This window comes from Pelmatolapia mariae, linkage group LG13 (assembly GCF_036321145.2).
Source record: "Pelmatolapia mariae isolate MD_Pm_ZW linkage group LG13, Pm_UMD_F_2, whole genome shotgun sequence".
In the NCBI taxonomy this organism is placed as follows: domain Eukaryota; kingdom Metazoa; phylum Chordata; class Actinopteri; order Cichliformes; family Cichlidae; genus Pelmatolapia; species Pelmatolapia mariae.
This window is the reverse complement of record NC_086238.1, coordinates 13,815,904-13,828,060: the sequence shown is the minus strand read 5'-3', so window position 1 is coordinate 13,828,060 and position 12,157 is coordinate 13,815,904. Positions and strand designations below refer to the sequence as shown.

The following is a 12,157-nucleotide window of genomic DNA, read 5'->3' as shown; positions in this document are numbered from 1 at the left end:
TCACTGAATACTGAGTGAATCTGTATTGAGTGAATATCAGAGTACCAGCACAGGTCAGCTTGGACAAGAAAAATATACTGGAATTATTATGGGACTGATTTCTAAGTGATTCTTTTCCCTGTCTTGCACCACCACATCCAATCTCAGGGTTCCCCCATCTGCCAAATCCCACTAACCCTCTCAAGTCTACAACAGGGGACAAAAGCACTTGTTGCTATCAAGAATGGGAACATCAGATTAGTCTTTGCTAGAAAACATCTACAAAAGTGTGCACAGTTCTAACAAGAAATAATAAATAAACAAATATTTGGATTTATGGATCCAGAATAATGGAAAGAAAAAAGCTATGAAGAAGGAGAGAAACACTGTGTCAAGATTGATGGAGACACTGTTATGGCATGGGCATGTGCTGTATGACTGCCAGTGGAACCGGATCACTAGTGTTTAGAGATGATGTGACTGCTGATAGATGTAGCGGGATAAACTGTGAAGTGTACGGGGATATACTCTCTGCTCAGATTCAGCCAAACATTGAAAAAAAAACCTGATCAAGCAGAACTTCACAGTGCAAATGTGTAATGATCCAAAACACACTGCAAAAGCAACCCAAGAGTTTCTCAAGGCAAAGACACTGGATATTCTTCACTGGCCAAGTCTGAGCTCCATATAGATCATGCTTTTCAGATACTGAAGACAAAACTGAAGGCAGTAAAGGCCTACTGGAGCTTCTCAGTGGAAGAAATATGGCATTTGGTGATGTTCAAGGTTTCTAATCACATCGTGACTGTCTGATTTAAAATCTACTGTGGTGGTGTACAGAGGCAAAACTACAAAAACTGTGTTATTGTCCAACAAATTATGGGGCCACTTGTTCGTACTGTAGGTGACTATACAAGTAAATACACTTAGTGTATATGTGGTCTGCTACGGCTTCTGTTTGGTTGTGAAGTGGAACTGGTTTCCAGTTTTATGTTTTCTTTCTGCTAGATGTTGCCAAACAAGAGAAATATACAAGATGGAAAGTCGTAAACCACGGTGTCATTTCTCACGGGTGTCTGTAAATGCACAAAGTCTGCAGGGACAGATACCATTCCAGTAAGTGCTTGTCTCACCCGTGTAGGATACAGCCAGTGACTACCTGTCAAACTCCACACCCAGCCCGAGGCTTGGAGCTCCATTCTTCTCTGCCTGGCTGCTCATGCCTATCCTTTTTGGCTCCAGTGAAACCGCCCACTGAGCCCTATCTATCTGCTCCTCGTTTGACCCATTCCCAGGCGACGGTAATGTGACACAGAGAGCGTTCACCGGAGTGCCCCACTTTCCATCTCTGTGGGCCAGATGTTTTAACACTATGTGTAGAGCCTGCCAAAAGGCTGTGGTATTTACAAAGCTCGGTTTTGCCATTTCATGCATCTCATTTCATACCCTCATAAGTACATTTTAACATCACCACTTTATTTGAACACACACACACACACACACACAGATGGCATAATGAGATGTAAATGAAGAAGTGTGAACTTACAGGCAGCCCTGGAGTTCCAGGCAGACCTGTATCGCCCTGTAAGAGAAGACAATAATTAAAAATAAATAAATAAATAAATAAAATGCGCAGCATTAACTCTTTATCATACTCAGCTAAATTTATAAAATCTTTTATTGACTGATAAACATTAAACCTAAAGGCCATCTATCATGTTTGTGAGAAAAAACCCTGAAGGTCAGCTCAAGTAAGATGACATTTCATAGCAGGAATATTCAAATATAAGCGCTATGTATGGTAGAAGGCTATTACCTGGTATTTACACTATGTCCTTACATGAAGCATGTCTGATGACTTTCACACTGGCAGGTGGGCCATTAAATGTGACAGGCTTTAAAACAAATGCGAGCACACTACATCATGAGAGAGCTTTGCAGCATTAACAAGGGGGAGGCATGATAACACTGTTCGGTGACTGTTACATACAGGCGGTCACAAAAAGTCATATAAGGAAGGAGAAAATGCCTTCTGATGCCAACATAATCTAGTGTAAGCAATGAGCTCACATCCTTTTTTGCTGACTGTCTTGTTTTCTTCTTTTTTTGTCTTTTAAGATAAAACTTGTAGATCACTGTTCACTATTACTGCCATCCTACCCCCTCTTCACAGCAGTCCCAACATTTATAAAGCACTGAGCTGAGAAATAGATGACTTTACTGCTGCCAATATTCTTTTATCAGATGTGCATGAAAGGAAAAAAAAGAAGAAGAAGGTGTTTGTAGTTCGTATCCATTTTGTTGTCTAAATGAATGTCACAGCTAAAATATGCCTGCTATGGGATATTCAGGGGACTCATTACTTTATGCTTCCAAATCTGCCTCTCTCTGTCAGCTTCCATACAAACAAACACTCTCTCCACCCCCTCTCTCACCCTCCCATCCGGAAAACAGGATAAAATACGCTGTGATTCTCTGTTGTCTTCACAGAAACACACAGACCTCATTATAACTTCAAGGCTGGCAGACAGTGCATTGCACCTACAATTATGCGGTGAGTTCTACCAAAAGGCAACAACAACAACAGCAAAGAGAGAAAAAAAGGGGAAAAAAGCCCTAATAAGGGAAGAAAAATAAAAGAGCAAGAGATATGGCAACTAATTACAGGAAAAACATTCCAACTCATATATGGGAAATAATCCCACTGTGGCATGAAAAGAAAAGTTTAAAAAGACCAATATTTTCCACATCACTACAAGAGTTAATCTAATTCATGTCACTGATGAGAACAAGGTTTTGCATCAAACTCTTGTCTTAAACCCCAGACTTATGGAACCAGCTACAGCCACCTGTGCAGGGCATACCTATGCAACTTATTGTATTCCTAGAATTAAAAACCTAATGTCAAATACTATTCCTATGAGTAGCCCAGCAAACTGCAGGCAATGGTATGCATTTCCCATTTCATCTCTAAGCTTCAGTATCAGAAAAGACCTGTTTAGAAAGGGAAAGATAAAGGGATTTGTTGGGCATGCCCATTACAAAAATATATCACTTTGAATATATAAATACTCCACAAATAGAGAGAGTGGACCATTTTCCCTCTGCCAGGATAAAAGCTACTCTATACGACCATCAATAAGGTCTTGCTAAGTTATGAAAGCCATAACAATACCCTTTAGTTTGCCATGTTTGGAGTAGCAATTCACAGCAGCACTTCAAACAGATGGACAGCCACATTATCGAGACTGCAGCTCATGAAAGTAAAGCAGATTCCCTGATGACAGAAAAGCAAACTACGAAAAAGATTATTGTGCTAATGTTTTCCAGCCCAGCATGTACGGCAGACTCACTCACTTTGGTTCCTTCGGGACCAACTGGACCAACTGGCCCTGAGTCACCTTTCAAACCCTGGGGACAAAAAATATGCAACACATCTTTTCTTAATTTTTCCTTATAATGAGAATTGTGGAATTAAAAAAATGTAATGAAAAATACCCCGAATGTGTTACTGTATGTCAGTATGTTGACACTCAGAAAACAAATCTACCATGCAGATGTGAGATTCTCATGCCTGTCACAACTGGTCAATGAGAAATGAGCAGGTGATGTCAGTCACAGGACACTCCATGTAGCCGAATTATGGTGAGACGCTCATGATTAGCTGGTTACACTGTCTCTACCCCCCCAGCCCTTTCCCTCTGTGTTCCCTTGTTGCACTTAGGTTTAGCAAGGACAGTGTCTGTCATTGCTTTTAAACCTCGAAGCAAAGAACCTGGGGGTGGGATTGAACCAACGCAAGCTCGGGGCAAAGTCAAACCTTTCGGTGGTGAACTGTAAAAGTAGGAGGACGGCTCAGATGAAGAGTGATAGCTGATGAATGAGGCTTGACACATATTGACAGGCTAAATTTGCAGCGAGCCTTGTTAGGTGTGACACATTTGGGCCAGTAGCACCAACTCTTTGAAATAGGTTAGGGGGGAGCAGGGAAGATGGGGAGCGTGAGCGGGCTGTAAAAAGACTCAGAAATACAATAATTTGTCATGGTTAAATTTAGAGTCAGATAGGCTATTAATAGTGAATTATATATCTGGAGAGGATGATTACCTACCCTTATCACATTAAGTCTTGCTACCAGAGACATGGCAAATTCATTGCCTGTTCCCTGCAAGCCTTGTCTTCAGCCGCACCATTCAGAAAATAGACGCCTTGCTAACAGTGGTGGAAAGTTATTTTCTGTAAGATAATGACAGCTACAGTGAAGCCTCCCTTTAAGTTGCACTAACAGTGAAATGACAATGACGTGATTTTATCAGACTGCATCAATTTATGTGGTCCCTCAGCCCACATGCACTGTCAATAATAGAACAGCTGTCTCATAGTTGCACATGTGTGAGCTCAGTTCTTTATTTAAATCAACAGCCTAACCACTTTGCTGGGGCAATCTGACACAAGGGAATGCAGAAGCAAATTCCCCTCTTCAATATTACCAGAGCTGTGGCAGAAATTAAAGAGCATCGGAGCGCAAGGCTCATTTGATAACGAGGATGAAAACAACTGCAGATTCTGTCGATATGAGAGGACTTATTACAATGAAACGCCTTTTGTAATATAAACATGTTTTCTTGTTATTGTGATCTGTAACAGCTATTTTAGAAAAGGAACCATTAGGCGGGCATTGCTGCTTTTCACAGCTCTGTGTTTTTGGGTTACTGGGAAATTTTACGCACATATCTAACATCACATCACAACACAATATTTGCAATTTGACAACTTCTTGTTGAGGTCATTTTTGTTTTTGAGGTTTAAATCTGGGTTTGTTATCAAAAGAAGACGATTTATTACAGGTTTCTAACTGACAAGTGTTGTCAGGAGATGTTAGAGCTGCGGTTTGCATGGCTCTGAAACAGTAAGCTAACAAAAGATATTTTAGTATAGCTGTGCTTCATTCTAATTATCAGCCATTTGTTATCACTCCTCCATACAGCTGAAATCTATATGAGCGCAGGACATTATAGCTACGGGCAATTTTCTTTTCAGTTGTCTAAAGTTGAAGATTGACTGAGACTGTTTTGTCAATCCCACACTGCTCATTCCTGTAAGCCACTATTAAAAGATCATTAGCAAGCTCTCTAACAAAATGTTATCGCCCTCCTCTTCATTCCCATAGAGGATCGCTCCTAACCTTCAGACTCAGACTCCACCCTCACTCACAAAGTTATAGAAACATATTACTTACTCCTGCCATTTCCAATAAATTTGTACATTTAAATTGAATAAGACCAATATATTGGCATATTTTATGACAGTGTCCCAGACTACTTTGTTCGACTTTTTCATTTTGAATTGAAATGAAGGATCCAAAGCTTTCCACTACACTGACACAAGATAGCAATGGATTGCAAGTTGTTAAAAGTGCATCATATAATGATGTAGCATGTCAGTAAGAAGTCTAAATAATCATCAGTTTCACAGGCTTCATAATGATCTTACCCATGGCATGCCACGCCACACAGAATAAAATTCCAGGGTTTTAAGTTTTGTATTTTAGGTTTTCTTTTAGATTGGTATGTCTATATTCTCAGCTAGTTCTGGGTTCACTAATTGTAGAATTTCGAACATTTTCCTAGTTTTCAATCTATTTTTCTGGTATTAGTATAGCATTTTAGCTATCAGCATTTTGTTCTGTTATGATGTTGTTCATTTTGTATTCCTGATAGTGACTTGTTTCTTGTGTCATCTGTTTAGATTTACTCCATCCCCAGCGTCTTTGTCTTGACTGCTGTCACCTTTTTCTTGTTTCACAGATGTTTCCAGTCCCCTCAGTAATCCTTGTATAAATAGCAGTATCTTTCACTTCTTCCTTGTCACGCCGTACTGTGTAGTTGCCTGTCTGTCTCCCTGCTGAGCTTCCTAGATTTTCGGCTCTCGGGATTTTCAACTCAGTTTTGCCTCTGTTTTAGATTTATGTTTCTAACTTCACCAGCTGCAATAAAGATTCGCCTTCCAGTTGAGGTCCGCTTCTGCCTGTGAGTCCTGCATTTGGGTCCTCAGACTTCAACTTCTCAAATATATAACATCATTAAGCCAGGGAGTGATGCATTTCTTTAATTCAACTTTTCAGGATTTGAGAATTTCTTTACAATAAAAGGGGAAAATTTAAAGGCTTTTAATAGGAATTGTGGCCTTCTGCTGCACTTTTTTCCCAATTGTAGACACAAAACAATGTGTTTACTAAAGAGCTGACAGGGAACTGCCATAATTCAAACCGAATAATACAAGTGGGATAAGCTTCTGTAAAGTGGTGAGCTATTTTTCCAGTGGCACCACATGTTCTTGTCAAAAATTCAGGTCAAACAAAAATTGAGTCAGCCCACAAGTCACTCTCCCACCTTATTTTAAATTATAGTCATTCACACAGTCAAACTAAGCTCTGCAACTGCCATAGCCAATCTGTGAGCTACAAAAATGTTTCCTTCTGGTAAATATTTTTAATTAAAAAACTTAACAAAGTAGCTTTACAGAAAAAAGTTAGAATGTCTTAATTCTTCTAAATACTAAAAATACACATTGTAGTAAAAGACACATTGGCTTAGAATGTAAATTTGCTTGATAGAAAACTTGGCACATCTGTGCAACTGTTCAGATGACTGACCTATAAAGGTTTATAAGATATGCACTGCAGGCCTACACATCATCTGGAGAACAACCAGAGCAATTAAAAAGTGAGCCTTCATATTTTTTTTGGATGACGTTTTTGGCAGCCTTGCAAACTTTTCGTTAAGCGTTTTTCCCAAATGTACAAAAATGAAAAGATGGGGAAAAATTTACCAATTAATAAGCTTTTTTCTTGTTTCACATTTCCCTACAGCCAATCAAAGTACAATTCAGAACTGTACTTTGAGTCTGTTGACTAAAGCTTTGGTATTAAATAGCCATAATGTGACCTTGCGGATTTCAAACTATAGCACCAGCACCTGGTGCTTTAAATTTACAAGAAAACTGCAGAGAAAAACAGGAAAACAAAATACAAAAAATCCAATAAAAATATGTACATATATAATATCATATTTTTATGTTGTAGTAAAGCTACTTTTTGATATTTTAGAAACAGTATTAATATTTTTGTAACACGCTGGTTTGATAACCATTAAGAATTAATAGAAAAAGGTTTCAGTTACCATAATTCCACTGTCTCCTTTAGGATATCAGAAGTTCAGATCAACTATTTTAAATAATCTCTTTCATAAAAATAGATATGGAACCACTTTTTCCTAAAGCACTCAGCATAAATCTGTTTTTTTGGTGTTGATGTTGTTGCTGTTGCAAACACTGTACGTTTGAAACCTACCAGTTTTACACAGTTTTCAGCATGTAAAGCTATCCCAGAACGCTCTCTGAGTAAGTTAAATGTCAGACACAATACGTACGTTTGTTAATAGAAAAATGGTCAAATCAGATTCAGCACAAAAGTGGTTAAAAGGAAAAACAAATATACTAGTTTGCCATTTGAATCCATACGCCTATATTTCTTCATTATAAGTCTTTGCAAGAATGTGCAGTTTGAGCCATTCATGTACACATTAATTACATGAAATATCTCCAACAATACGTAAAGTGATTCCTAAGAACAAGCCCGTTCTTGATTTATTTCAAGGAATGGATAAGATACTAAGTCAAAAACAAACAATTAATTAAAATGCAAATCAATGAATGTAGGCGTTAAAGAAGCGGTACTTGAGCGATTGTTCTGAAATAATGCTGTTTAAAATAATCTCGGCTGACCGTTGCTAAATTGCTACCTGAAGAGAGAGCATCTAATGACCCCTTAAGAGAAAAAAAGTGCATTTTTATTTCTTTTTTTATTATCCTTCCTTCTACACTACAGCCTGGTTAAGAGGCTTCCTCTCTATCTAATGGACTCAGTCGTGAGCCCATAGGCTTAATTTAGGTGCACGATGACAAAGAGCGAGATGCAGACTTGAGGGGCCGGATATATTGTTAGCTTCTGTTGCAAGCTTGGGGCTTTGTTGCATTTACAGGGAAGGATAAAGGAGGCAGAAGGGGCTGGGAATAAGCTGGTGCTGACTGTGTGGCAGTTGTTCCTGCAGCACGAGGTCAGAACACTGTGGGGAGCTGTGTACACTTGCCTGCTAATTACACACACCACTGTGTCTCTTTGCTCAGGTAGCGGAGGGGCCACAAGACAATCTGGCAACTCCCCAGCACAAGACAACTAAAGCAAGCAAATAAACAGAGCCAGAGAAGTAGGGATGAACAAATGCGGTCTAATTGTGTTTACTTTTACCTTTTACCAACTAGAGCAGCTGCAGGTCGGTGCCCTTGTCTAAGAAGCAGGAGAATGATTGCAAGTTCTAACTACTGTAAACAACTTAATCATCACAAACAAGGTTTGGCCTTATTGAGTGAAGGCTAAATTAAAAACTATAGTAAGTATTCTGAATGCTATGGTGGGGAAATGCTGTTACACCGAATGACAGGCCTTTAAAGCTCCATGGAACAGGATCTGTAAGTAACATAGATATCTTGAGTGCTGGCCTACAAATGCCATGGAGGTTACAGAAGGAAATGCCTTTTGTGACTTTCCCTTTGCTCAGCAATGCACTACCCCATGCATTCTGATATAAGACTAATCACACTGGCATCAGGCTGTAGCACTGACAGCTTCTACACTTTCTGAATTAATACAATTTACCCAGGTAACCCAAACAGTGGCTTGTAGTGCAAGGATATTAGACTACACTGTCACAGATCATCTAGAACAAGGGATATCATGTTTCATCGGTGTGACTAGTCCCTTGTTTTTTCCTATGACACTTCACTCTTCAGCTGAACATCCTGTCTCCACGAATGTAACTTGAATTACCCACAAAGTAACACGTCCCATCCCATAGGAGGTGTATCTGCAAAATGATACCGGAGCACATGCTCATACACAGAATTCCGGCTTCTCGGGTGTCTACTCTAGCTTTAAATAACACACCAGCTTTAAAAATGGGATATGAGCTAATTGCAGTAAAAGGACAGATCGGGTGATGAAGTCTGTCACAGTAGTGGTCAGAGTAAATAGGTTAACTGAAATCATCAAATACATTTGTGCACCATAAACAGCTTTTAATTTATTTACATTAAACAGACACCAACATCTTCTGCGTTGTTATTAAGCAGGGAGTATGTTTGCCATGCTCCCTGCTTCTTACCTTCTAAATAAGCAGAAACAGTAATTACAGTATATTCATTTAAAGTGACATTATAATACAAAGGACAGCATTTATTTCTCCTGTTGGGGGCTGTTTATTCACTACAAATGACGATTTTAGGACTTTCGAGTCTCTTAGCACTAATTTCTGTAAGTGATTAACTGGAAAGACGGCCCAGCTTTATTGCAGATTTATTTAGTCGATGAGGCTCAGCTTCATCCTCTCACCTGACACTGGGGATACTGGTTTTTAATCCTGTAATGCTCACTGCACACTGATGAGACATGGGGATAGTTTAAATCCCATCTATTTGTCTACAGTGTCCTGCCATCATATTATTCGAAATCGAATGCAAGTGTTAGATCAAGAAGTCAAATGACTCACAGAAAAAGCATAGCTGTGGGAAAAAAGGGAAAAACAAATCATGAAAGCTTGATTCGTACCATAATTTATTCTCTTTCTAGAAGGATACGTACTGGAAACATAATCCATTGTGCTGACGTTGATGAATGGCTGAAACCTGTGTTTATTTGAAGAAATTATCACATGACTGCATGTCATGTAGAGCATTGGAGTCTCCCAGCTTATTGTCTTGCTTTAATGACACTCGGCATTGCTATTCTGGTTCACTGTCACTCGCTGCTGTCTTCAGCACCAAGTTTGAAAGCTTACTCTGTTGTTATCTATGCTGCAATAATTACAGATGACGAGCTAGTGGCCATTTCAGAGCACGCCGATTGAATAGGTAAAAATCTCAGCTTAAAACAACTGCCCGTCAACTGGTGGTGCAGGAGGAAAAAATATCGTTTCAAGGGTGATGATATAGTATGTTAAAGGATGTGGCTACAGCACTGCCCCAAAATTTCTTGTGCAAGGAATCGAGATCCTAGCTTTCTAGCACAAATTTGTAAGTTTAAGTAAAGTGGGGCAGAAAAAAAGCAATTTAGTAAATAAAACTGTTATCACTTAATTAAAAATAAATACTCAAGGCATTTGGCTTGATTTAAAGCTGTACCCACTGCAGAATAAGTTCTCTATACACTCCAGAAATTTGCTGTTCTCTAAGGAACGCGTTGACATTTTGGGAAAATAGACTTGTTTTCCTCTCCCAGCATCAGATGAAAAGATAGATGTCAGTGTCATTTCTGTGATTTTCTACAAAGACAGGTCCAAAACATGTTTACGGACCTCAGCTCAAAGGCAAACCCCAGGTGCCTCTTGGATGTACTAGCTGCAAGCTTGCCAGATAACAAGATACAGCAGGTCGGACTCGTATCTTCTTTTTCACTTTTGATTTAGCTAGAACAGCTGTCTTCAAGCTAAGCTAGGCTAAGCACCTCCAGGATCCATACGTTATTATCCATAATGGGCATCTGAGATGCTGGACCAACACGCCTGCTAGAAGCAATGCTTCACAAATAGGATCTCAATTTCTCAACTTTTTCTTTGTTTCAAATCACTCAAGGAAGTAGGGCACAGTATAATAAATCCCTTCAGCGCACGCATGAAAAGCCATTTGAGCATGACCGAAGAAAGCCCCGGCGCCTAGGGATGCACAAAGATCAAAACAAGTCACTTCTCTAGGAAAACATATATCCTCACACCAAACTAGTGGCAGAGTAGTTTACGACTGAGCACCACTAATAATGACGCCTGCCACCCAAAGAGAGAGCGAGCAGAGGGGAGCAGGATCGCCTCTCAGCAGACCCTTGGTCCAATCCTGTCAATGTAGCAGCTCACTGCACTTTTCAAACAGCCGATAGTGACATCAGTTCCAAAAGGGACAAAACAGACTATCTCGTCAAAGCCAATCCTTCCTATTTGAACCACTTCTTTAAAAATTTCTTAGGAAATAATATAAACAGTAGATGGGGTTTTTGTGGGGGTTTTTCACGTTTACTGTATGGCATCCAACCACACAACACTGTGTTTTTCTCCTTAAATCAGGAGAAGCGTGCATCATCACATCGGTGTCTGACAGTCTGAGAACTTACAAGAAACAGGGAGGTAATTCTACCGGATTAAATCGGTAAATACTCTTTTGGCTGTGCACACTCATGTTTATCCCTGTTTTTATTTTTTTTTATCCACGTTCTCTCTCTGTTATATGGCAGATCACGGGTCCACAGCCTGCAGGGAGGCTGATTTCTGTGGCAGCTGTTTGTTGACTCAAGTGGGAGATGGTGATGAAAAGAAGTCCCTTTATTAAGCCACTTTAAACTGACCATCTGCACAGCTTTCAGTACATCTACTGAGATTGTGCTATGTGAGCAAACAAAAGCAGTATAGCAAAAAACAACAAAGCGAGAGAAAAAAAAAGAAAAAAAACACGCTTTCATTTAATTTATGCTTTAAAGGAAGGAAAACAGATTTGCTTGTGGCTAAAAATGCTTAATAAGATCTAAGTGGTGCTGTTGTTGTTTCTTTCGAATGGATATGTATTCAAAACAATTATCATTTAATAGTGCGCCTTATCAGAGTGTATATTACATACATTAGTCTAATCACTGCAGCCAGATTTAAGAGCATGCAATAAAATGTAACCTAAAATGACACAGAAAGGGCTTACAGTAATTTGGGAAATGAGTTTAGTCCATTAGTATGTCAAGCCTATGGCAGCATATCAATTCATTTCACTGCAGAAGGACAATGTCGGCTAGAGCACTCCTTGCTCTGCTTCAGATATGACAAGCACCTGAAAACAGCCACACAGAAAAACTCTGCTGCGCTCCTACCCCCAGGTCATCACACAGAAAATGAAAAGCCTATAAGAATTGATTCCCTGACGAAACTAGACCTGGTTGATGTGCTAGGTATGGAATATATGTCTGCTGAAGATAGTGGTACTTACTTTCTCTCCATCGATTCCCTTTTGCCCTTCTGATCCAAGTTCCCCCTGCAATGACAAGACTGAAAGTTAAAAGGTGCAGAAAAGACCCTTGAAAAGTTTATGCTTT

At 39.5% G+C, this 12,157-nt stretch overlaps 1 protein-coding gene across 1 annotated transcript in view; it reads right to left on the bottom strand.

The window, feature by feature from the left end:
* The window catches only part of LOC134640357 (collagen alpha-1(XIX) chain), a 100,476-nt gene that overhangs the window by 65,359 nt on the left and 22,960 nt on the right, over positions 1-12,157 (bottom strand). The window contains exons 11-12 of the mRNA XM_063492094.1: positions 12,052-12,096; positions 1,526-1,561 (exon numbers count right to left, since the gene is read on the bottom strand). Coding sequence (XP_063348164.1) covers positions 1,526-1,561; positions 12,052-12,096 — 81 coding nt within the window. The remainder of the gene's footprint in view (positions 1-1,525; positions 1,562-12,051; positions 12,097-12,157) is intronic.